The sequence below is a fragment of the Dysidea avara genome, chromosome 7 (assembly GCF_963678975.1).
Source record: "Dysidea avara chromosome 7, odDysAvar1.4, whole genome shotgun sequence".
Taxonomy (NCBI): Eukaryota; Metazoa; Porifera; class Demospongiae; order Dictyoceratida; family Dysideidae; genus Dysidea; species Dysidea avara.
The window spans coordinates 29,549,758-29,577,550 of NC_089278.1; the positions used below are offsets into that span (position 1 = coordinate 29,549,758).

The window sequence follows — 27,793 nt, forward strand, 5'->3', positions numbered from 1 at the left end:
CCCCTCACCTCACCTTGTGGAGTAGCCATAGCTAGGCTACTTCTTTTTGGTTAAATAAGCTACTAAACTTACACCAGGCCTTATAACTCATGAAAATATGCACATTTTAATAGCATTTATTATTACAAATTCACCTAAAACCAAAGCAAATCAGTCTAACTATAAAATTGTCACCTAGTACCTTCGTGCATACTAAGCGCCTCTAAAATAATTATCATGTTGCAAGACATTAATAGCCTTTAAAGACTTCACAACCATCTGCAAAGGCAAAATGGCTAAATCAGTAGTGAGACACTACAAAAAGGTGATCATTTGCTGTTTCAAAAATACAGCAACTAATAAGAGAATCCAACCAAAAAAAAAAAAAAAGACACGCTAAAGTTATATGACTTGTTTAACTCTCATCACCTTCTACCCCATTTTCACAAAGATAAGCTGTGGTACCGTGGTGAAAAGTGCGTGGATAACAGTACCAGGAAAGGTTTGTCTCGTTTAACACTGACGGTTTTCTCGTTCGCGTACATTCGCAGATATATACTGACCCACTTTGTGGCAAAACTTGGAAAACTGACTTAGAAGCGATGGCCTTGTTGGACAACAACACCTCTAAACGAAAGAGACCAGATGACTCTCCTGAAGATTTAAGTAAGAGCGTAGATGTTTGTCGCCACTGCAATAAGAAATGTACTAAGAGAAGTGAGGCTGTACAATGTGATTTGTGTTACTCGTGGCTGCACGCATCTTGTGAAGGCTTGAATAAAGATCAGTATAAGCTTCTCACCCAGTTAACATCCACTGTTGACAATGTCATGTACTATTGCAAGTTTAATAAATGTGAAACCCGCTCAAGGCAGCTTATGTTTAACTCCATTCACAAAGCCCTTTTCCCATCCGAAAACTCTGAAGCTAACAAAACTGAACCACTTGTATTAGAACACAGAGCCATTAGAAAAGAAATATCAGATCTTTCTATGAAAGTGAATGCCCTGTGTTCTATGAATGAAAACCTACACCAAGTAATCAAGTCTACAGCATCATCTATTGCTCAAAGTTCAGTACCTGTTACCCAATCTACTTCAGCTGCATTGAGTGTTATTGATGAGATCTCTGATCGAAATCGTCGTAAGAACAACTTAATAATGTATAATTATCCAGAAGGGGCTGATTTATCAGCTGATAAAGAATCTTTTACTTCTCTTTGCCTATCACTTTTTAACCTCAATGTGGAAGTTGATAAAGTCCTCCGCCTTGGTAGGAGACTTGAGGGAAAGCACAGGCCATTGCTTATCAGATTGAACTCAGAAGGTGATAAACACGCTATTCTCTCTCAAGCCCCCCACCTTAGATTTAATGATCAATATAAGAGGGTGTTCATTTCCCATGATATGACCCAATCCGAGCGTGTCAAACACAAGGCATTGGTCCAAGAATTACAGTCTAGAAGAGCTAAAGGTGAGAGAAATCTAATGATTTGAAATGGCAATATCATTGTTAGGTATTCCTGTGTGGAAAGTAAGGAGTCTGATTATAATAATCCTACTCTGGCTTCAGCTTCAAATTATTCCTGATGATTTTACTGTTAATTCTTCTATTCCTAACCACAATAAAACCAAAATCCTAAGTTTAAATTGTTGTAGCTTACGTAGTTCTGAGAAAAGAGCAAACTTTTTAGCATTGGTGGATGAAAATAATCCTGACATTATTTGTGGCTGTGAATCACATCTTGGTGGTCAATACTATACTGCTGAAGTTTTCCCTAGTAATTTCAGTGTTTTTAGAAAAGATAGAGTAGAGGGAGGTGGAGGAGTATTCTTGTGTATTAAAGAATGTTTAAATGTAACTGAACAGCCTGAACTTGATGTAAGTGCAGAAATTGTCTGGGCAAAAATAACTCTAGCTAAAAGGAACCCTATATACATTTGCTCATTTTATCGGCCCCCAGCTCCCTTTATTGAGCCTATATTATACTTACAGACATCACTAAACAGTCTTATAAATCAAACAAATGAACTTCCGAATATTATACTCACTGGTGATTTTAATTTTCCCAGCATTAACTGGTGTGATGGTAGTGGTCAACTTAGTTTGTATCCTACTTATGGCAGTGAATTGAATAACTTATTTCTGGACGTAGTCAATGATGTTGGTTTAGAACAATTTGTTACATCCCCCACTAGACGGGAAAGTATACTTGACCTTGACTTCTCTACTTACTCTAATATCTCAGACCTAAGTATTATCCCTGGGATGTCTGATCATGAAGCTGTTGTCTTCTGTGTTGACATGGAAAGTAAAACCACTAATAATAAAATAGAGCACAAAGCAGCCTTATATCATAAAGCCAACCTTGAAAGCATCAAAGGTGATTTGTCCAGCTTTCAAACATCATTTTTAGAAAGTGATCCTTACTCTAGATCTGTTGAACAAAATTGGTGTGACCTCAAGAATGCAATTACAGTAACTGTCTCTAAAAATGTCCCACACAAAACTATACGTTCCCGTACTAGCTTGCCTTGGATAAATAAAGAAATTAAGAGGAACATGAGAAAGCGTAAAAGATTATATAACAGAGCGAGAAAGAGAAATTTTAGTGAAGACTGGAATGCTTATCGAAAGATGAAAAACTCTATAAATAGTATGTTGAAAACAGCACATAATAATTATTTTAGCAAATTATTTGACGGCTCATTTAGTGGAAACCGCAGACAATTTTGGAAATATATTAGAGCCAAACGAAAAGATAATCATAACATTTCCACATTGGTTACAAATGGACTACCTATCTCTGATTCAAAAGAAAAGGCCAATGTATTAAACAAGCACTTTGAGTCAGTCTTCACCAAGGAAAATCTGTCTAATGTTCCCGTTATGAACCAAAGTAATAACTTACTACCTGGAATGCCTGACACAACTTTTTCGGTTACTGGAATACAACATCAACTATCTATACTAGATACCAACAAGGCTAGTGGCCCAGACAATATCTCTCCATTTATATTAAAGCACTGTTCCAATGAAATATTACCTATATTACAAGTCATTTTTATGCAATCCATGGATACAGGTGTGCTACCATCTGACTGGTTAAAGGCTAATGTATGCCCTGTTTTCAAAAAAGGAAACCGAACTCATGCTTCCAACTATCGTCCAATATCCTTAACATCTATATGCTGCAAAACCATGGAGCACATTATTTATCATTCTATTATACAACATCTGAACTCCTTCAATGTATTCATTGAAAACCAACACGGATTCAGGTCTCAGCACTCCTGTGTCACTCAACTTATTTCCCTGTTAGAAGATTTATCATATTCCATGGATCATCACCAACAAACAGATGTTATTCTTCTCGATTTTGCGAAAGCATTTGACAGTGTCCCACACCAGAGACTTCTTGTAAAACTCAGACATTACGGCATTACTAATAACATCTGTCACTGGATCAGTACCTGGCTTACCCAAAGATCTCAACAAGTAGTATTAGATGGTGCCTCATCTGAATCGGTGTCTGTTCAGTATGGAGTACCTCAAGGAACTGTCCTTGGTCCCTTGATGTTTCTCATATACATTAATGACATCACAGAGAGCATAAGTTCACCATTACAACTATTCGCTGATGATTGCATACTTTACAGAACTATTACTACTGAAGAAGATGCTATCCAACTACAAAATGATCTCGACCAACTATCTGCCTGGGAAATAAAGTGGCAACTACGTTTTAATGTAACAAAATGTACTATTATGTGCTTCACCAGATCTTCATCACCTATTCATTCAATTATAAACTGAATGATTACAATTTAACAACATCTAGTGAATATTCCTACCTTGGAATTTTATTAGATAATAAACTATCTTGGTCATCTCACATAAAAACACAGCTGCTAAAGCCACCAAAACTTTAAACTTTCTCAAAAGAAACCTTAGTAGTTGCTCGCCAGAAGTAAAAGCATCAGCTTACCTCACCATGATTCATCCTGCAATGGAGTATGCCGCGGTTGTATGGGACCCATACTATTAAACTAATATCCAACAGCTAGAGAAAGTGCAGCGTAGAGCTGCAAGATGGGTTTTAAATGATTTTAGTAGATACAGTTCAATCACAATTATGTTAAAACAGCTTTCTTGGCCAAGTCTCCAAGTACGTCGTAAGATATGTAGGTTACAAACACTATTTAAAATCATCCACAATGAGTACCCTTTATCTATCCCATCCTACTATTTAGAAATGGAAAGAGCCACTAGACATTATCATCCTAGACGTTACATTCTTCCTACTTCATCCACCAACATATTCCAGCATAGTTTTTATTTCAGATCAATTCATGATTAGAATGCTTTACAACCCAGATTAATTGATCATGATAACATTGACCAACTTACTAATGAAATCCAGCAAATTTATAAGTCCTAACTTCTGTACGCATGTAATCATTGTAACTATGTTTGTAATTGCTAAATTTTTCCTGAGCTAATCAGCACTGAGTGCTGCCTGCTCAGTAATAATAAATAAATAAAAATAAAACCACTTACAACTTAGCCTGTTTGTGCCCCTCCCCTTGCCAGCTGCTGGATCCGCCCCTGATATTAACTACACAAGTAGATGAATGAAGCCCTTTAAACAGACCAATGCACTTCATTGTATGTATAGGTGCAGGCAGATTTGGAAAAATTCCATAACAGAACCAACTACATGTTTCCAGTGAATGTTCTATTAGACTAGTTAGCGGTGACTGCTCTATTAGAGTATCTCGATCTTGTACACCTCCAATGCTGATCCGGGTCCTTGTTGCATAAACTTTAACATAAATCCACTGATAATACCTTGGAAAGATGTTTATAAGGTGGTTTTATGAGTATTTGTATTATTAGTGATCATATAATTATGCTAAGACAAAATGTGACCGGATCTTGCAAAACCTATCTTTTGGGCACAAGCAAACTTTTTGGGAAAACTCAATTGAAACTTTCAACAATTTTTTCAATATTAATTTTTTTTGCACATTTGGATAAAGCAACTATTAAACTTTCTTGCTGTGAAGTTTCACACCCATAGCTTCTTTTTCATAGGAGATATGGATGATTATATCAGACCATGTAGTAATTTCACATGCGTGGGACAACAATTAACTTACAAATTGGGTGATTTGTTCAGGTGCTGGAATGGCCAAAACTTAGTCTTAGACAATAATACATGGGATTTAATTGCAGAAATGTACCAAGAATACTTCATTAAACTATCAGAAATGTCTTTTAAAGTATTCTAGATGGTAAAAACGGAATTATTGGTAAACAAAGTGATTTGTCACCATTTGTCACCCTTAATCACTCACAGAACTCAATACATTACCATAAAAGTTAGTTTGTAATGTACAGGAGAGTAAATTGGCCATATCTCAGGAATGCTTAAAGATATTAAGCTGAGATTTTGACAAAAGATAGATGAATACTCAGAACTGTATTTAAGCTAAAAACCAGAAAATTGACCAATGTGCCAAAAAAGGTAGGTTTTTCAAGATCAGGTCACAAATTTCATTATAATACTCAGCATATTGATCAAGTAAAGCCTAAAAATGAAGGGGGGCTTCAGCCCCCAAAGCCTCCCCCCCCCCCCCCCAGATCCGCCCCTGCCTCTACACAGCTAAGATCTGGGTGGGGGCCAAAATAATTGTTATACTCTAATAGAACATTCACTAAAATACTCTAATACAACAGTCACTCAAATGCTGTAACAAAACAGTCACTCAAATACTCTAATCATTCATGGTTAAAGCTTTCAAACAATTAAGACCAAGCTGAACCTCTTCTATAGTGTGCTTACCTGAATACTGTGCTATGCCTATTTTTCAGATATGTAGTCATGGCTAAATTCATCAGATTAGATACAATTATTAGTAAAGTGTAGACAACCCAAATTATTAATTTGTGGCTGCTTAATGAATTGTACTGATGTAGCTGAAGAGGTCTGTGTTTTATATAGCTGATAGGCAACAAAATTATAGTAGTTACTGCTTAGTATACCTGAGAAATGCTTGTGTGCATGTAATGCTCTTGATTTTCAGTTAAATGTTTAGCTATTCTGGTCAGCTAACTATATAGCAAGGAAGTTCACATTAAAAACTATTTGCATGAGTATATTTGCAAAGTCCTAGCTCTTTCACTGATGTGCAGGAGTGTATATGGGCAGGCATGCATTGGGTACAAGAAACTCCCCCCTGAAAATTCAAGTTAAAAATAATAAATAGCTGTAATAATATTGATAAAGGAACAACCATACATTAAGAAATCATGTAATTTTGAAGTATTTTTTAATGTTTAAAATGTGTCAGTGGTGGGGGCTATACCGCAAGACCCCTGCACTTATTGTTGTTATTGTTATTAAAGCTTTACAGTACTTACGAATCACCACCAAGCATGGGAACTACTTTGGAAAAACTCCTTGTGCATTTAGCTATGTATATACTTGCATGTGCACTGTAAACCTACTTAGTCTCTGTCCTAAGAAACCACAACATTGTACAGTGCAGCCAAGAAGTCACATGTGACCTAGATAACTCATGTCACTTAAGTGTGACACAAAGGAATAATAGCTATTGATTGAGTAGAGGAGTACCGAGCAAAACACTGATAAGTAGATAGTAAATGGATAATTTCATGTGTTGGTTATTTCAATGTATAGAAGAAATGTATCTAGTTAAAGCTACTAAAATTAACCCAAGCATGTGCAGTTGCTGCACATACTAAAGTTGAGATTATTTTCAAATTATAAAGTATGTCAGATTTGAAGGGATTATTCAGAATTATACACTTACAACTACTCTTTGGAGTCGATAGTGTGTACTATCAATTTTAGGCCAGTTAGGAGAAGTCAAATATTAAAGTGTTGTCAGTGGCTGAGGGTTGTGCCCCCAGACCCCCTGCCATAAACACCTACCATGTCAAAGTTGAATCCCCCTTTGACAAATCCTGGTTACGGGCCTGCATAACAATGTTTTATATGCACCAAAGTACTTACCCTATACTAACCATGAATAAGCTAAAGTTATGCATATGTTCACAATGCTAAAATGGCAACACCCCAAAAACCAATCCCACAATCGAAAGTTCCTGGTGTGTGTGTTAAAACATAATGGTTGATGTAGAAATAATGTTCTGAGAGCTATTTGCCCATGCTATTGAAGCCACAATTGATCATCAAATGCTAGAGTATAAACCAAATGTGGTGAGTGCTCCGTAGTTCTTTTACTATCAGGTAAGTGTGCCACTGTTCCCTGAGTGATATATAGCTATCGCTTATACCACGAATGCATTGGGATTTTGCTGATATCTACAGTCTTACCTCTTAGGCATGCAGCACTCAGGTTTTGGGTGTGTATATCAGCAAAATCCCTCGCAGCCATGGTATAATATTACCAGTGTTGGGCAAGTTACTTTTTAAAAGTGACTAGTTACATATTACATATTACTTGCAACTGAACTATTTAGTTACAGTTACATATTACCCATAAAATAAAGTAATTATAATAATATTACATATTGTATTACTTTGTGTCCACAGCCTTAAGCTGTCACTTTTGAAACTACCGCCTTATCACGTGACATGATTGCGTTGTTGGACAATGTGCAAATCTTGTTTATAAATAAGAAGCTGGTGAATAAGTTTCATTCAGTAGGCTTCATTACTTCATTGTGGCTAGGCATTACTCAGTAGATTACTAACGAGATTAGTAACTTAGTTACTTGTAGTAATAATATTACGTAATATTAGATTCGTTACAGTAACTATATTACTTAGGTAATGCGTTACATTTGTAGTAAAGTAACTTGAGTTATATTACCTGCTTTTATAGCGTATTTTGTTATATTACTTAGTTACCACAAAAGTAATAATATTACGTAACGCATTACATAAGTAACACGTTATTCCCAACACTGAATATTATGTACGCTTTATATATATATATTGCATGACATAATGCAGTGTTTAATAAGTAATATTGTCACACACACACATACCTTGAATCTCACAAAAGTAGGCATGTTTACTAATGCTGTTTAGATAGTTGCGATCTGAGCACATCAATGAATGTCCAAAAATAAATAGCATGAATGGTAGCATTACAAAACCCACTGCAATAAAGTATGTACACGTAAACACTTTACATATGCATATTGCTTAATAGTAAAGTTGATATATAAAGTTTAATAACAGTTGTCCCTAATATACTGTAAATTTGTGTGGCCTTCAATAAAGCTGGGTCAAAAATGTTCTGAAATTGAAACCAAAGTTGGCAACCAATAAATGGCTGTAATGATGACAATGCCATTGAGTTGTAATAATAACATTCCTACACTGTAATTGTCTACAGAACCACTGGAACTTGCTTCGCTCACATGGCAGTCACATGCGGAGTTTAAATAGAGTAAATTCATTTGTGTGTATATATATATATATATGTGCGTGTGCGTATATGCGTGTGTGTGTGTGTTAGTGTTGTTCCAGTATCAGCTAGTTATAATTATTACAGTTCTAGTTCCAGTTTTGGAACCTTAATATTTAAAATTACAGTTCTAGTTCTGGAACCATAATCTTTAGAATTACAGTTCTAGTTCCAGTTCTGGAACCATAACCTTTAGAATTACAGTCCTAGTTTCAGTTAAGGAACCATGACATTTAAAAGTATTCTTCAATTTCTAGAACAACACTTACTTTAACTTAAGTATTACCAAAAGCCCATAATGAATTATGGACACTCACTATTAAGTTATATATGCTACTCTTGCTGGGTTTAATTGTTTCATGTATGTAGCTAATGCTGTAGTTATCAGCATTATTACACTAACAACTATAACACTAACACAGGGTGGTACTAAAAGACCTGTAGCTAATTATCAAACACTGCACGAACCAGACATAGCAATGTGACTGAGCCAGCATTGCATTTGGCATTCTGTTCTAATATTAAACTAATCAGTTGTTTCAAGCAGTCAGTGTTTTAGCATACTGATGCATACATGGTTGTAACATACAGCTTTTATGAAGTTATATACTACAGTGTGTGCTTTTGTCAGCAGGTAAATTCTGATTTTGTAAGAGCATAAAATCGCATTGGCAAAAGCTGTATGGTTACAACCAATTCTGGTTCCAGTATACTTGATAAAATTTCTCTTTATTTATAGTTCTAGTTCCATGCAGTTTTGAGGAAAGCAAATTTATAGTTCCAGTTTTAACGAAAGCACCATTATTGTACCGGTTCTAGTTATGGAACTGGAATATAAAGGCCTGGAACTGGAATTATTTTAGTTCCAGTACTGAGAACTGGAACAACACTAGTGTATGTGTGTGTGTGTGTGTGTGTGTGTGTGTGTGTGTGTGTGTGTGTGTGTGTGTGTGTGTGTGTGTGTGTGTGTGTGTGTGTGTGTGTGTGTGTGTGTGTGTGTGTGTGTGTGTGTGTGTGTGTGTGTGTGTGTGTGCGTGTGCATGTAGTATGTGGCACAGTGTCTGTTAGGCATTAATTTGTGTGTGTTGTGTTTTGTGTGAGTAGTAGCAGTGGCGCAATTGTCACTATAGCTACACTCTACTGGCTTTACACTAAGTGTGTGTGGTTATGATAATGCTCAGTCAACTTACAGTATGTTTCCCAAATGATAATATTGTATAAAATGAATATCCGAGGAAACTGTAGTCTAAAAAATAACATTAAAATGTAACATTAAAATTAATAATATTGTCACATGTACACTTACTGTATAGTCTAACTAAAGTCTGTATAATTAGGCTTGAATACATCATTATTTTTATAGCAATTCTTTATATTCTGAAATTATTGGCAAATGTTTCTGGAGTGATTTGTGAAACAGAGATCTGCATTTTCTTCTGGAACAGAAATTATCATCATAAAAACCCTTAACATATTTGAGGTACTCAATAATAACAGTGTCACATAGACCTTGGGTGACTATTTTATTAGTTAAATGACTGCTCTATTAGAGAATCTTGATCTATGTACTAATTTTATGCTAGCAATGTTTATGCATGAATATTTCTCTGATAGCTATTGCAAGCTGGAAAAATGCATGAATTCTATTATTCTAGAGTTATTACTGATTTCTTTTAGCTACCACCCAAATTATTCTGGTATAATGTACACTAGCCTATGTACAATGTTGAATCACTACTAATAAAATAATTGACAATCTGTCATAGTTATTGTAATAATTATTATTGATGTGCTTTGCTTTACATGCATGGTATGGCTGGTTAGTAGTACCCTGACCTCTTTATTTAATAGATGAACATAATATAGTACAACTTACAATTTATGTAAATTGTAGTAACAGACAATGATAGTAATGATCCCCACAATCAATCCAAGGACTCCAAATGTAGCTACTACAAAGCGGAAATAATATATAGAAGTGTCTTCAGTTGACAAGAAATATTCACCGCATACTGGTAAGCATATAGAGTCACAAAAATGGTCAAAACCAGTAGGGCAGGTAAGTAGTGGTGCTTTTGAGTATGCTGTATTGATATCTTCACCATAACTCATACAATCTGGGACAGATCTGTTACAAATACTTTCTACTGTTCTCCACTCAGAAGCACATTTGTTATCTCGAACTTCTTCACACTCTTCAGTCAGATCTACTGAAGAACTATTACCATTACACAATAGAAGTGTTGCATTGCAGAAAAATGATAAAACATCATCCGTGTCACACTGAGAAGCAGCACTGTTTAACCCTAAGTGATAAATTGAGTGTAGGCCTAATATGGCTGTAGAATTCAATTCGCAATCTTGATATTCAGAATAGTTAATTTTACAATGGTCCATCAACCAAGTAGAATCAGGCACTGGACAAGTAGCCTAATGCATGTATACATGAATACACCAAGTAAGGCAAATAAAACACATGGTAACTAAATATATAACCATGCACATTATAATATGCACTTACAATGCAGCCGCTCTCAATTTCTAGATTATAAAAGACAGTGCTTTTAGTGGCATATGTTTCTGCACTAGGTGGATCTGTGTTATACCAGACAATCGGAGCAAGAAATAACAATATCATTACACAAATGATGACAATCAGAGTTGCCATTAATCTACACTTTACAGCGGTCGTGATATTCTGTGTCGTAAAAACTTCAGCTGCAATGTTTCTTACTGAACTTCTTAAGGAATTATGCAATGTTTCATTACTTATGTGAGCATCCATCTTATCATCTAGCAGTGTTGGGTTTTTTGGCACTTGCAAATGGTTTCCATGTAAGTCACTTCCCTCAGCACAAAATGATGTGGTACTATCTGTGCTATTTTTGACAGCACCAGCCTCTTCATCTGTGTCTTCCACTGTTATGGTAACCAACTTAGCAGTACTTGTTGTATTGTTACTTATCTCACTCATAGTAATTATGTTATACCCTAAATATGAATTTGTAATAAAAACATACATAACTATGTAGTACATACGTATGTAGATACTACTTGACTTAATTACCTCAATGATAGTAAATCCTTTATACTGTTTTTATATGTAAATGGGTCTGGGAAAACCAGTCTTATTGCCCATGACAGCAAATTTGATTTATCACCAAGAACACAGAGCTGCTGCTATACATGAATAAACTATCAAATGTCATTTCAAAATCAGCTAGACTTGAGTGGCCTGCTTTACTGGCTACTTTTCCCAAGCACAGTGGCAATCCATACAAACAGTCTGATGCCCTAATGGAGCTCTGGCCAGCCTGGGGAGGGCTGTATGTGACTTTATATAGTGCTGTGGTGTTGAATAAAAACCTGTGCTGTTAATGTCTTTTTATTTTAGCCAGTTTTGAGACCTGAATGGCCCATGGCCTATTTCATCCCTATGCCTTCCTTTTAAAGATTTTTAATAGCCTCTGACCCTCCTCCGGGTACCCATCTCCACCCCTTTTGGAGAATGCCTGATACAGTCAACCTTGATTTACAAACTATCTAAAATGGTGGGAAATTTACTGTAGCTGTTAGCTATGTGTACAGCGGATGCTCTGGAAGGTAAGGAATTGGTGTGAAATTATGGTACACGTAGCTTCAACCATTGGGGAGCTACAACACAATGAATACTTAAAACCGACATTTCTCGATACTTTAAAATAGGAAATAGGCCCAGTTTTCCCAGACTGGGTCACATACATCAATCTGAAGCCCATTGGTATTACTGTATACCTTATTACCTTCACTGTAAAGTGTTAATAGTGGTTTTACTGTACAATATTTAATTATTTAATTACTAGGTGTACCCGCGCAAAATGCGCTTGATACTAAGACAATTGTTATGTGATATTGTGTGAATACACTTAAATTTTAACTGATCAAGGATGGAGTAATCACATCATTACTAGGGCTGCACCGATTCCACTTTTTATCGATACTTCAAATACCAAGTACTCAGCTGGGAAGTATCTGCAAGTACAAGTACTGATACCAAGTACCTTAAAGTAGCTACTTCATAGTGCATACATTTATTATATGTGACCCGGTCTGCGAAAAGGGCTCTTATAGCCTTTCCAATTGCATATATATGGTAACCCATAACTTGACTGGTGAATATGGTACAAGCCTACAATTTGGTCACTCAACAGCCCTAACCTGGCAGTAGCTGTGGGTGTAATTACATGGTGATAGCTTTAGTAGATTAGGAGTTATGATTAGCCAAACATGGATAATTGGAAAGGCTATAAGAGCCCTTTTCGCAGACCGGGTCACATATAGTACATTTCATGGTATTCTTGTACATGTTTTCAGTATGGTTCATATTTATAATGAAGTAACCAATCAAGATTCAAAAAGAAGGAAGTCACTGAAATGCAAACCAGTGGATATTCCAGTATTCTTCTGGAGAAGTGTAGATAATATCATAATGGTGCTTACAAAAACGCAAAATATTCTAATACTGAAACAGTCAATTCTACCTGATTGCTCTATTAGAGTTATTGACTGTTCTATTAGAGTATATCAATCTTTTTCTCAGTAAAGCGTTTTCACACGTAGGTTTCAGCATAGATCAGTAATTTTGCTGGTAGTTAGCTATTAGTGTTATACTTGATGCTTTTAGGCATCCACTGTGCTAGTAAAATAAGTAAGTACAAACAAACGTTATTTTATTCTCGCACGTGATAAGAATCGGTATCTGCAACAATATAATGGCCAATTCCAATACTTCATGAAAACAGCAGTATCGGCCCGATACCAATACCGATACTAGAATCGGTGAAGTCCTAATCATTACATAGCAACACAGACATGATTCGGCTAATGATGTGCACGCATTATTTCTTCAATGGTTTGTGGCACTAACATCTAGCTATAATGTTGGTGACCTTGCATCAACAAAGAGTGACTGATGTGATAGTTTTTGTAATGTAGGTTGGCCTTGTGCACTGGAATTTCTGTACATCTGTGCAGTACTCATGCAGGTGGCTTATCAAGCTACATGTGTACACAGTCCTCATGAAGGTGGCATATCAAGATGTATCTCATTACAGCCATGCACATACACAAAGAGATTAGTTTTGAGCGGCAGACAAATACCACAATTGGGATGTACTATACTTCATTTGGATGATGATGTTGCATGAACTAACATAAAGTGTCTGAGTGTGGTATGAGGATCAGTTCACCAATAGTTGGTGCACCACCACAACGGGCTATATTCTAATTCAACTTGCATTTGTCACATACAGTGGTTTATATTTAGTTAGATTGTGTTGTCTATTAGAGTAACTGAATTGGAGTCCCATTTCTACATCCTAGTCCTATGGTATTGTAGTGTTGTTTACTTATTACATGACAAAGTGTGTATGCAGTACAGTATTGAGTATGCATGGGTAGTTAATCGGCTGTACTGAGCAAGAAGGTCAACACCAGCATGTGTACTTGAAGAGTTGTTTATTAGTTGCTTTCAGAATTAAGGTATCAGCATAGCCCAGGTGAATCCTTCATTCAAAGAGTGGTTGCCCAATTAGAGGTCGTGTGTGTTCTATTAGGGTAGATATCGCGATGTATGTTCTATTAGGGTAGTTAAACTAATAGAACTTCTGGCAGTTTCAGCTGTCTCTGTAGAGTTACCCAAGGAGTGAAAATGTGTCTCCCTACACATTGAAGACTGCAATAGCAAATTCATAGTCTTGTCCACAATTCGTTGCCTGGTAAGGTAGACGTATGTTCTATTAGAGTAGTTGAATGTACTCTCCCATTCAGTCCCTCACTCACAATTAAGTCGCAGTAGCTATACTTCATCTAGGGAACAGTGGTGTAGGCCTCAGGATATCTATCCTTGTAGTGGACAGCGCAGCAGAGTGCGGAGTGTGTATTTCTGGCGAGTAGTCTCTGTCAAGTAGCCTGATAGGAATAATCATTGCTCATAGCTTACCACACCCACTATGGAACTCTCCTTTTATAACTGGTGGGTGTGTTTGCCGGATGATAGCCTACACACCAGATCACATGATCAAGTTTACTGATGTGATTGGTTAAATCATCAAAAAGTGATTGATCCTATCTCATTGTAAGCTTTGAGATAGTTAAACCATGACGTCATCTGTTTTCTACTAGCAACGCGTGTATACTGGAACATTGTATATGCGTATCGTAAACTTATAATGGCTATTGACATTGATAAGTATCTCGCAACAGAACGTAATCATAGACATGAAACCACCTTATGACACATTGATTTGGATGGGTAGTTGGTATAGCAAGTTTGAAGCTAATTGGGGGAAAAACCTGGGAGTTCGTATTTGAAATTATTATGGCTTCGATTTCTACATTATTTCTCATTTTGTCATCCACAGGGGGGAGAAACGTCTAGTGTAGGCTGGGATGGGAAAGGCTTGTAACATAAGGGTCTCCAGAAAATTGTGGACAAATTTATGTCTTCCTCAGGTAGTTACGGTGATTTAAAGGGTATTTCCCATAGTTTAACAAATCGCCACCAATCCTGGACCAAAAGACTTGTCTCAAATTCTAGATTTGAATGGTACCGATCTGATTGGAATCCGATCAAGAATGACGGAATAGTGCTCAAAAAACATGTGCATGGGCGTTCGAGACTTAATATATAGATTATGAGCAATACACTATTAGGAGATAAAAATTAACAGAGGTATAACATAATATACTATAGCTATACCGTAGGTTTTGTACTATGTTAAGTGATACAAACATATATGTAATAGTAGTCTGTATAATGGACGCATGCACTGTCAGCATTGCAATTCCAAAAAAAATGAATTCCTAAACCTTGTGCTATGAAGGCAGGGGCCTTAATCATGGCCTATATAATTATATCCAATCACTGCCTACCTAGCCAGTATTACATAGCTTAGCTACCACTGGCTACATAGGCATTGATATCATTATGATGGCTCTATATTAAATCATCTCTATTGTAACTTTTTCAGAGCTGGCCAGTTGCTTATTATCAGTTTTATAACTGATACACATGGTGAGAAAAGGTCTAGTCATGTGATACTAATTACAACTATCCTTGATGGCCAACCTTATTCCAATGAGAATATTAATACACTAATATTGTTATAATTTTGCATCTGTGCTTATAGGAGTTTTAGATAAAGAAAGATAATACTGGATATGAAACTTATACAAAGAATTATTCCTTAACTGATTATAGTTACCATCAGGTTTCTATATGCTATTAGAGTAGTCACACAGAATTGTGAGACTAAAATTCCATTAAAAAGATAAGCTGCTGTATGTTCCATCTTTAAATTAACTTGCATCATTTCACAAACTAGTCAGCCTGGTATTGCACCGATATGCACATTTTCACATTTACCGATACCGATTATTTGCCCATTCCTGTAACTGATATGCCGATATTCTTCAACACAGGAGCAGAAAATCTACTAAAGTATGTGTGTAAATTACATTTGCAATTATCATGTAAGTAAATGCGTGGGTGGCCAAATCAACAACGTTTGCAACAGTTTTGCCACTAACCCATTCATGGGAAAGGAAGCCAAGTATAAAATAGCTAAGCCAGCTTATCAAACAGTGTTTTGAGTGGGATATCATACCCTTTGCATAAGGCGACTGACTAATTGTGTGGGCGGCCGATAAATATACACAACCTGCTATAGCCTTGCAACCATACTTTTCGCACACAAACAAGCTATAGCAAATGAATGTTTTACCACTTACCACTGCATTCACCACTTTCCTTACTGTCACATGTTCGTTACCATCGTTAATGATTAATTGTGGGTTTCGGTTAATCGGTGACTATCAGTCGCTTCGTAACCGATATCGATACTTGCAAAATTAACTAATATCGACCGTTACCGAGTTATCGGTGCAACACTAATAGCTAAGAGCTGTACCAATACCAATATTATATCGGTATAGTACCGATATTATGAGTATAGGTATTAGTCAATTGCAAGTCTACAATACAGATGTTTCACTCGAGTTATATGCACTATTAAAAGTAGTGTAAGCACCATGAAAAGCGTCTTACTGGCCAAAGCGACTTAGTTATCAAATGGTAAAGCTCTTAACCAGCAATTGATAGTTAATTATAACTGGCAAACTAGCATGAGTTGGTCTGGGTTCAAATGTCAGGTGGTGTAAGTTACTTCTGAGGGTTTTTGCACTGCTTTTTTGGTCTTTTCATGGTTGATTTTTCCTGTGATTTGCACTGACAAATCAGACAAGTTTGGATTAATTTCCACTGACAAAAACAGACAAGTTTGGATAAACTTTTTGTGAACAGTCATAAGGCCATACCAAATAAATCTTATGTTTCTCAGATTATTTTACCCTCACAGGTGACCCGGCAGGTCGTAAAAAAAAAAAAAAAATGGCACATGCATATTGAAATACATACGTAGATTTATAACAATACTGTGTACTGACTCCCAGCAGAACATAGCTACATAGCTGCAATAAATTATATAATCAGTGAGTTTTTTTTTACCTTTTGCATGTATATATGCCATGTTTGTGCTGTAGGCTCAACCAGAATATGTACATATGGAATGCCAAACTATACCTGGATCAGCAAAACTTGCCATGACTACAAAGCTGAAGAGACAGACTTTATACATACCATTGATATACCCCTTCTCACTATTAATATCCATTTATATGTTTGAGGCTGCAGCACATGTTGCTGCAGACCTTCAGTGCTGGTCACTGTAAAGCATTAATACAATAAACTCCATTAACATGTATGTTTGCATGTCGAATTACTAAAGTGAAGTAGCCACCCACTGTAAACTATATTCTCATTACCTGACTCATCTTTCTTCTTGAAATTCTGGAGCAACTTTTCTAACCAGTGACCCAAATGTCTCTTCACAGGAGCACTTCACCATTGTTCTGTTTTTAACAATGACTGCACCTTGTTTCAAAACAACACTCATCCATTCATGAAGCTATGGTGTCAGTTTCATCTGCCATGTGAGTTCACGTGAGCCGGTCACATGATTTTTATTTCTTTTCAGAAAAGTGAAATTGTTGACCCGCCACATCCGAGAAACATAAAATTAATTTGTGATGGCCTAAGTGAAAGGATTACATTGTTGAAAGCATATTATGTGAATTGTAACACATCCAGTGATCATGCTACATACTCTATTATGCTGTGGTTTGACTTTGAAGTATTGACCATGTATATGATATTGGTCCATTAGAAAACCCGTATCAGAAATAATCAATAAATATCAGATATCGGTTGCGGATATAAAATGTGACCCACTGAGCAAAAACTAGCTATTTTCGCAAATTCCTCAAATTCCATTTTATTGCTTCTCTGTTATCTATAGTAACAAGTATGGTGTAGTGTTAGTGTCAAAATAGTACAGTATATTTTGGTAGGTACGGTGTAATTTTTATGTGTGGGTGAAGCCAGGTGTTGAAATTATAAGAGTTGTATGGTGTAGTATTTGTGTCAAAATAATTTTATATGGTATATTTTTATAGTGTACGGAGTAAATTTTTGTGAAGGTGATGTCGGTGAAGCTGGGTGCTGAAATTATAATGAGTTGCTCAATTATTATTTTGTTAGGGGCGGTAGAATATTTATGAGGGTGGTATGAGGACGGCATAAATAAATTAAAAAATGCACACTGATTAAATATTTATAGGGCGATGAATATTTGTGAGGGCGATTTAATGAATTAAAAGGCTACATGATTAATCATCTTAATTTTAGTGTTGGCTGTTAAATTTGGTCCCATGAATGTGGTATAGCTAATATCTGGCATGCAAAAAGCAACTGTGGTGATTGCTTTGTTATAGAGAGTTTTGTAATAAATGAATTCAGTGTCCAGCACACTTGCTACTGTACATGTATACTCATAGACAATTCTAAGAGGGGCCATAGCCCCCCTGCTGATTCAGAAAAATAACTTTAAAAATCTTGGGAAAAGTTGCAGTATAGATTGGCATTGTTATTTTTAGCATTTTTTATGTTTTTAACATAAATTTTAGGCTGTTTTCAAGCCTTCAAATTGCAAAAATCCTATAGCTTCTTGGGGTTGCACCCCCAGACCCCCCTGAAATTCTACAGTCATACAACAATAGTCATGCTGTTCCCTACTTGCCCCCCCCCCCCCCCCTGTAGGTCAGGTCGGAATCACCACTGCATGTACTATGGAAGTCTATATAGCAGATTAACATGCATGGCAGCTGCATGTGAAATATTCTTGTATATGACAGTGTATTTGCACTGTTTGTCTTTGGTTTCCTTACATACAGTAGCTACTCTGCATGCCATCTTGTAAAACATAAGTTCTTTTCCTACTCAGTTCTGGTCATTCCTTTAAGGGGCATGCTTCATGCAGCTTCAGTTGATTAAATACTGCAGTTTTCTTTTTCTACAAGTATACAGAAAAATTTGGAATTTTCAACTAGAGTAGGGACCATAGCACATCGAAAAAAAGTACTGAAACAAGCTGTAGTGCATGATATTAAATCACAGTAAAACAATAAGAAGTGTTATATCCCTACTGTGCATTTCCATAATCCATAATGGTATCTTGAGCACAGTAGGGACATAACACTTCTTATTGCTTTACTGTGATTTAACATTGTGCACTACTCCAGCTTGTTTCAGTACTTTTTATCGATGTGCTATGGTCCCTACTCTAGTTGAAAATTCCAAATTTTTCTGAGTACTTGTTTGTTAACTTGTTTTGTAAATAGTTATTATGACTGGTGAACCCATGTATACCGCATCTGAAATGACACCGCGCGCCCCAATTATCGTATGAAAAGTGAAGTATCCATTACGCTTCATTGTCAGCTATGTTTAACCCATTACGCAGCATTTTGAATCAAAGAACTGTTAGAAAAGCACCTCTGCAATCCACACATATCAAAAGAAATGGTGTTGCGTGCCCCAGATTATATCAATAATTATCGTTTGAAAAGTGAAGTATCCATTACGCTTGTTGTCGGCTATGTTCAACCCGTTACACAGCAGTACGAATCAAGAACTGTTTGAAAAGCGCCTCTGCTATCAAAATAGCCACTATATCAAATACAGACGATTTCCATTACGAAGGGAAGCCATCCCGTGCTATTTCCAAATCGATACCTTTTGCTGTCAGCAAAGATGAATGGAACACAAAGGAGGACACTGGTAAGTCCATGAAGAAGGCATTGCATGTACTGCGGTATGCCAAAAGGCACTTGTCGGGCCGAAGTGACGTCGAACAGTGAAAAAATCGAACCCATAGCCTTAGCCGTTATCGAGTTACGCTTGTCTGAAGGCATCAGTCAGTCAGTCAGTCAGTCAGTCAGTCAGTCAGTTACTCAGTCAGTCAGTCAGTAGAAAATTCCATTAAATAAATTATTTTAAAAATTCCATAGCAACTTGTTGAAAGCGTTTTGGGTTGATCTGAAAGCTTGTTTGGGCTTAGTTTTACCTAACCAATACTGCCTCATCGTCGTCAGGGAAAATTGAGGTTGCTTGTTGGGTGATTTTATTTTGTGGGCCACGCCTACTCCTTTGTGGTCCCTACTATACACTACTATTGCAGTGTATGATTCCTTGTCGGTATATACGTTTGAATTCTGTTTGTACGGTACTGCTTAAACGTAATGTCACACTCGCTTGTAACGCTTGATTGTGAGTGATTAAAAAACTTGCCAATTGAAGGGTGTGGCACCCATTTCCTTTACAAATATCCATCCTGTTTCGTATGGTATGAATACTTGCAAAAGAAACAGGTGCCACACCCTTAAATTAGCGAGTTTTTAATCACTTGCAATTGAGCGGTGCGAGCGAGTGCAACATTACATTTGAGCAGTACCGTAGATGCAGGCTTTGTAGCTATAAAAACCATAAAGGATAACTTTTGTGCAGTTATATTGATTATACAACCACGCAGCCAATTCAAGTAGCTGCTTAGTAGTGCTCAGCTGTTATTGTGTTCCAGTGGATCATGCCACTAACGCAAGCATGTATGAGTATTGCTATCACAAGCATCTTTCTGCTGCTAGCCTACTGCTGCTGCCACTCCATGCTCACTGATAATTGACACATTACAGCTTAAACAGTCACCAACATGTATCATCCATCAAAATATTTAACACCTTGGAGTGATAATTAACAGTAATCTTACTTGGTCTAATCATGTCACCTACATTACTCACAAGGCAAAAAAATGTCAGAGCTTTTTGCAAAGGAATCTAAAACATTGTCCTCCATCAGTTAAGATAAGTCTTAAGTTTGCTCCATTCTAGAATACTGCTCCACTGTGTGGGCCGTACACTCATCACAACACATTCAGAAACTCGAATTGGTTCAATGCTGTATGGCTAAATTCACTTGCAAGGCATTTCACATGTTTTCTAGAAGTTGTTAAAGTCAATTAATCATTATCAGCATCCATATAGATAGATGCAAAGTTGTGGAATTTTTCAACCTCATTACACACACACCAATCTTTAGGTTACATCCTTGCAGTAATTGACTGTTCTATTAAAGTATCATTCTAGTGTATTTAATCTTCCTATTCTGAATAAATTATGTAGTCCACACAAAGTTTACACATGTACAGGCTGTAGGACCAGGAGTCCTATAGACCTTCAGCACTTGTTCTGTAAAGCAATATAATTAAAGCAATGTTTTGGTTCTACAAGAAGTACTTTGAGAATATAAGTCACTCTCTAGAGTTCCTATGGACATAGATACATGAAATTAACAGGGAGAAAACATCCTGATGGCCTGGCAGACTCCTGTAAGCATTTAAGGGTAAATTGGATGGTAGGCTGTTCTTGTAGGGTCATGGATTTTTTTATTCTTTCTGCACTTTTTCAAACGCACTTAATATAACATCTTTACACTGCAGGCTGTAGAATTTGGAGTCTCAGCTGTAAAGCTATATAAATAAAGTTGTTGGTACATTTAGGCTATTATTCTACAGAATTGCAGCATTCCCTTTTGTCCCCTGATTCTCAAGATGTCTCTGAGGCTGTTTGCAATGTTCTACTATCTGTTGCTAATAAAAGTTTTTCTAAGAATCACACTGTCACTTTTGCTAAGGTTGCAGGCAACAATCTGTAGTCATCTCATGTAAGTTATTGTAATTCCAGGCTTGTATCATTGACTGTGCAGAATAAATTTCTGGCTTCATGAGCAGGCTTGTCCTCTATGGAAAAGGTTTTTGATGTATGGACTACCAGAAAAGTAACTATCATCAACCCAGCCAACAACTAATTGACGTTTCAACAGGTTGTTCCATGGCTCTTGATCAGGGAAGATACAGTTGGTGCCATGATTCAGCTTTGCAGGTATTTGTTCACAATCTTTAACCTAAGATCTTCCTGGCCATCTCTCTCCACCAAGTACCTTTCCTCTCTCATCATCATTAAGCAGACATGACTTGGCTTTGGTTTCCTCTAATTCAATCATAACACTCTTAATATTTACTAATACTAAGCACCATTTTACAGCTGCCAGCCATAGTCCTTTGTTGCAAAACCTTTAACATACTGTGCTAACTGCTGAGCTTGTGATTTGGGTGATTAGACCATTTTATGCCAGCGACGATATCAAGGTTAAGTGAAATTATTCATCTACCAAAAAGATCTGTACACTCAATTACCTTAAACAAGCGGCTAAAGCTACAGTCTATTGTTTTAATGTTAGATTGTCAGCATCATGAGACATTATTGTCAATCTATTGGACTAATCTTTATTTCTGTTTGTTTTGTGTCTGTGTCTTTGTATGTTGTGTGTATATGTTTGTTTTACGTATGTCCTGCTAGAGCTCAGTATTTATATATAATTTGGTACCCCTGAGTCTATAGGCCTCATCACAATATGTGACTGGGCCTGCAAAATTTAAGAGCTGGATTTTAGAACACTTCAGTCCCAGCTAGGCATCTTCACGTTCGTGATTGGGATCCTGTTCGCGATAGGTTCGTGACCATGCCCATCAATTAAAGATCTAGGCGGACTAATAGTGATAGAGTACGGGGACCGCACCTCTTAACAATCTAGCTGTTTACTTAACAGTAAAAAATATGACCTTACCCTTATTTGTCTAACTAGCTGCACACCTCTTAGCTGACTCGAGATATACTCTAACACAACAGTCATGTATGATATTCTATTTGAACAGTTGCAAGTTACATTGGAGCTAGCAGCAAAAACTAAACAAATTAGTATTATTTAAATTGTTAATTTAAAAATGAAGTAGGGATCTATGCAATAAAAAGTAGTGAAACAAGAGATGAATGATGGTATTACAGCATAGCTCAGTGGGAAAGTCCCTACTTTGGCACATTAGCTATAATAATTATTTTGCTCAATGCCAAAGTAGGGACTTTCCCACTGAGCTATGCTGTAATACCGTCATTCATCTCTTGTTTCACTACTTTTTATTGCATAGATCCCTACTTCATCATTAAATTAATAACTTTGACAATACTAGTAGATTTTATTATTTCATGAGCTTTATTTCAGTACATAACGAAGCGATTGATACACATGTAAAATTCTTATGTAGCATGCATATTTTTACCCAGTTAATTCAATAGCAAAATAGAATTTTACAAAAAAGAGCTGGTTTTTGCTCAGTGGGTCACAAATTTGGTATCAGTACAGCCCTACTGATTATTGAGTCTACAACTAGCTATATATACAGGATTCTTGCATGGACTCTTGCAGCACCTTGAGTTTGGTGTATTACATAATATAGTTTTAACCTTACTTGAATAAAAAAAAACCCATCAATTCAGATGTGGTCAGTAACTTTCAGTCTCATTTTCTATCTGAAGCCTCACCTGTAAACACACTCATACAGTGTTGAAGCCATTATATTATGTATCTTCATCATTGTCCAGGACCATGTTTACTTCAATTGTTACCATTGTTAATTGTTTTGGTTATCATTTGTGGCTTCACATTTCTTGTAATCAGGGCTGGCCTTAAGGGTAGGCAAGGTAGGCAGCTGCTTTAGGCCCCACATTTGCGCTTGCACATGATATTCATAGCACTGTGTACTAGGATTCAGCCATACATATTAGGAATTCATCAGATTACCACTATGGTCAATCAGCAGCAAATTTTGTAATGTGTTGATTTAAAATCACACAATGGAGGTCAGGTCCCGAGTGGCTGTCATTCGCTTTCAGTTGTTAACTATGATGATGGGTGATTAAGTAGTCACTATATACACATGTGAGTTACATGCATCCACTAATTTTCTGGGGTGCACTGAAATAATGATATTAATTGACCTTTATACTATAGTGGGTCTATGGCAACCATGTTGGCTACTTGTTTTGAGTATAGTCAGGTTTGTGTTCAGCCAGGGATGTTAAGTTGGAGGCCTGGTGGATGGATTCCGTTAATGTCTAAAATGTTGTAAGTTGAGGTAGCTGGATGGAATGATCACAAGTTCAAGCATCACCAGATGGGCTATATACTCAGCGTGTACAGGCGTGGTTTGCTAACTACTTCAAGTTGTAGCAAACTTCTGCAAAGATTGAATTGAAGATGATCGTAATAGTAGTAGCTGTACAAGATATGATTTTACACAATCACATTTAATGTAGTTAGCTGGATATAGAATACACTGCAGAAACAGCAGTAACACATACACACAGCTGGCAGTTACAAACATATATGGCCATGCAACCCATGCTTAGTGTATAGGATGTATGTTATGTACAGCCTTACACAGGTTAAATGTTGTGTGAAAAGTGGTTAATTACCACTTCCTCTGGGGGACCCACCCAGTTTACTTTTCCTAGGGCCCCACAAACTCTAAGGCTGGTCCTGCTTGTAATCTGCAAAAGCACCCTTTACCTGGTATTACTAATTTGAACGAATGAACTACACTCCCCATAGAATGTCCATTATTAAGTTTGTCTGCCAATGTAGCAACATAATCATAACAACTTGCCCACCTGCAGTACTCGTATTCAATCTTCAGCACACCATCCAGTAAAAAATGTCTATGACAAATGAGACTAAGTAACCTACCTATCACACTTGTATAGCTAATAGCTAAAAGGCTTTGAACAAGTGTATAATCTATTGGAAAACAGTCCATTGACAAACTGCAACTAAACCTGACCCTGGGTTAGCTATTTAACACAGAATGCGGTACTGAACTACGTACGTACATGCGTACATAATAGCTTTAGCTAGTACATCATTCAGAAAGCATGCAAGTACACCAACAAAGTACCAGCAACATAGATGTGTACATAGTTACACTGTAGTGTGAATTTTATATCAATGATATTACTCTAGTCCTATATAGCTATTGTAACTGGATTTGCAAAAAGGGTCTTCCACACACATCCAATTCTATGAACTTGGAAGACCATAACTTAGTGATAAAGAAACACATTAACCTGAAATATTCTCCATCCACTAAGCTATGTTGGTGCTCACTATATACTAACTAAATTTCAAGTCAATAGTCTTTTCCAATCCAAAGTTATGAGTCGTCAAAGTTGCTAAATTGGATGTGTGTAGAAGACCCTTTTACAGATCTGGTCACATTTCAGAATTAGGACTCTAACCTGATTAGTTATGTTACAGGGGAAAATCTTGACAACATAGGGTCAGTAGGTCTACATATAAACAAAAATATCAGGATAATAAAACAAGTAAATAAACAAGTAAGTCATCTCGATGAAATGGCTACTCGTTTACAACTATGTTTCTGAGGTAGGTTTTGTGAGAAAAGATATTTACGAAAACTGTGGATTGGTTGTGCCTGTGAAAAAACTAATCAAGATGGCATGCCATACCAAAATAATCATACCATAGTATATCATGTATCACTACCAGAGAAGTATGCCCTGAAACATTTATGATCTTTCCATGAAATGTTAAATCTCCCCTATGAAATGTACCATGAAAGTCGATTCATGTTATACCATGGGTTGTTTCATGGGCCATGAAATACATCTATTGATCAGATTATCATGGTAATTTCATGGTATTGCAGAGATTTCATGGGTGCAGTACCCATGAAACGTTAAAATTAATGGGATAAACCATAGATATTTTCATGCCGGGGTGAATCGACATGGTTATTTTCATGGAAATTTCATGCACTGTATCTGGTAGTGTATGAAAACCGTTCAGCTAGTAGCTAGTCTGATTAGTCACTTAATTATTATTATTATTAAATACAGAGAAAAAGGCATAATGCCTGTGAGTCCTGCTCATTACAATAAACAATTACATTAAGAATAAAAGTTATCAATCAAAATTTTAAAATTGTCAGTAGAATTAGACTTAAGCTGGCCATATATTGTGTGCACACTGTCACATACATAATGTAAGCTTTAATATACTGTACATGTATGTACACATATATACCTGTACACGTACTACTCCAGCCGGCAGTAGGATCATATGATTTGAAAGCTGGTCCTTCAAGTTCTGAAGCAGTTTGTCGAACAATTCAGCCTCTTCGAGCAGCTACGTTGTTTTGATCCCACAACTACAGTAGCTAATCTACTATTTGATCAGTAGTACGTATCTAAAAGCACAGCCGGGTCCTCGTCCCTCACAGTCTAAGAAACCATCTAAACCTGTAATTTCATTCCGCCAGTTTCCTCAGTAGACTTACGGATACAATTCTCACCTTTCAAACCTAAGTTGTTATAGCTACATAAGTACAAATGTATTTCATTCACTCCTTGATATGGGCATTGCAGCTAACACTACGTAAGAGCAGTGTAACACGCCGAAAGTATAGGTGGGGACTATTCTACGGAACGGAACGGAACGGAACGGAATGATGGACTAAACTACGGAACGGAACGCTTTCTCAAATTGAAGCTTGCAACTTACCATTGCTGAAACTGCCCTTACGAGTTATCAGTGGCACCTCGGTGGCGGATCCAGGATGGGGCATTTGGGGCAAATGCCCCCCCCCCCCCCCCTTCAAGAAATTGCATACAAGATCGATATACTCTAATAGAGCAGTCAATTACTCTAATAAAGCAGTCACAATGTTCATGAGGCAGTGTAGCTTACCTATGAAGCTACAAATAGGATTTTATTTTACATAACAGACGTGATATAGTAGGTAAGGATAACTAGCTATTATTGTTGTGACCTTTTTTTTTTTTTTTGGTCTTCAACTGTTTTTCAGAAAGGTGCCCCCCCCTCTTTCGAAACTCTGGATCCGCCCCTGCACCTCCAGTGGGTGATTAAACCATAGATAATAGAGTAAAGGGATAGGAAACGCAAGCGATTTCCGGTTTGATTTCCGTTATGCGTGACTTGAAAGGACAAGACAGTTTTGTGAGAATTAGTGTTCTAAGCAGCGTAAATAGTAATCCAACAGACTACAGTAAGTATTTAGGCCTATGTGAGAGATTTTGGCGAGAGAATTCAGACCGTAGATTTTGTAACAAAGCGTATCGCATTAAGGCCATACCTACTGGATCTTATGTTGCGCGGGCAAAACCTCAGAAAATTTGGGTAGGTAGGTCGATTTGATAATGATAATAATAATTAGTACATAATAGAAAATTAAAGTATTATGAACCATACAAAAAGAGCAACAACTACAAAAAACGTTAATGAAACATATAGGGTGTTCTGCAGCACCATATTGCTGTACAATGAATCAAACCTCTTGAATATAAGAACTATTTCGTTTGGAGTATCTTCACCATTAAAGCTCAACCTTTTGAAGAGTTTAATCCCTAGAAGAGCCTGGTTATCCCAATAGCTGATTTTCACTAGCACATACGAGATTGACCATCTTGGCACACGTGATCCTATATCACATGATTATCATTATCATTTCAGGTCATAAAAAAGACAGTCGGTCGGGCCCGTGCAACATAAAATCCAATAGGTATGGCCTAACCGTGATTGTTACACGCTGTCACACTTTCGCTCATCGTACCTTCATGCCTCGTCCATACCGCTTCTTTTATAGCCGGTTCCACTTTCGAATCTTGTGGTAAGCTAGGCGTGTCACCAACACAGTCTTTTACCGTTGCGTTGTAGTGCAAGGTGGTTTAAACTTATGGTTAAAAATGGAAGATACTTAGTCGTTTCTTCAAGCAACAGTTCCTGTTTTGCTCCGATATTTCCTCTGGTTCCCTCTGTTAAATGGTAAGGAATAGGTTTATCACAGTTAAAAGGATAGAATATATTTACGAAGAAAGTAAAGTGGTTTAAAGTAATTTTTGGGCCGTTTTTTTCACTTTCAATCTCCTTTAATTTTGCGTATAACTTCCTTGAGGGTTGGTACCATCCTATTTCCCTCGTTTAC

General features: G+C 36.8%; 1 protein-coding gene and 1 long non-coding RNA gene across 3 annotated transcripts in view; both read right to left on the minus strand.

Annotated features, from left to right (window-relative positions):
• The window catches only part of LOC136260859 (uncharacterized), a 30,693-nt gene extending 4,325 nt beyond the window's left edge, over positions 1-26,368 (minus strand). The window contains exons 1-6 of one of the 2 annotated variants that reach the window (XM_066054752.1): positions 26,144-26,368; positions 25,876-26,090; positions 10,969-11,438; positions 10,324-10,877; positions 9,638-9,693; positions 8,023-8,136 (exon numbers count right to left, since the gene is read on the minus strand). In XM_066054752.1, the coding sequence (XP_065910824.1) occupies positions 8,023-8,136; positions 9,638-9,693; positions 10,324-10,877; positions 10,969-11,421 (1,177 nt within the window). In that variant the 5' untranslated portion in view covers positions 11,422-11,438; positions 25,876-26,090; positions 26,144-26,368. Of the gene's footprint in view, positions 1-8,022; positions 8,137-9,637; positions 9,694-10,323; positions 10,878-10,968; positions 11,439-16,217; positions 16,287-25,875; positions 26,091-26,143 lie in introns of those variants that run through there. The other variant, XM_066054750.1, reaches the window with a different exon arrangement.
• The window catches only part of LOC136262300 (uncharacterized), an 89,530-nt gene that overhangs the window by 61,533 nt on the left and 204 nt on the right, over positions 1-27,793 (minus strand). The window lies entirely within an intron of this gene.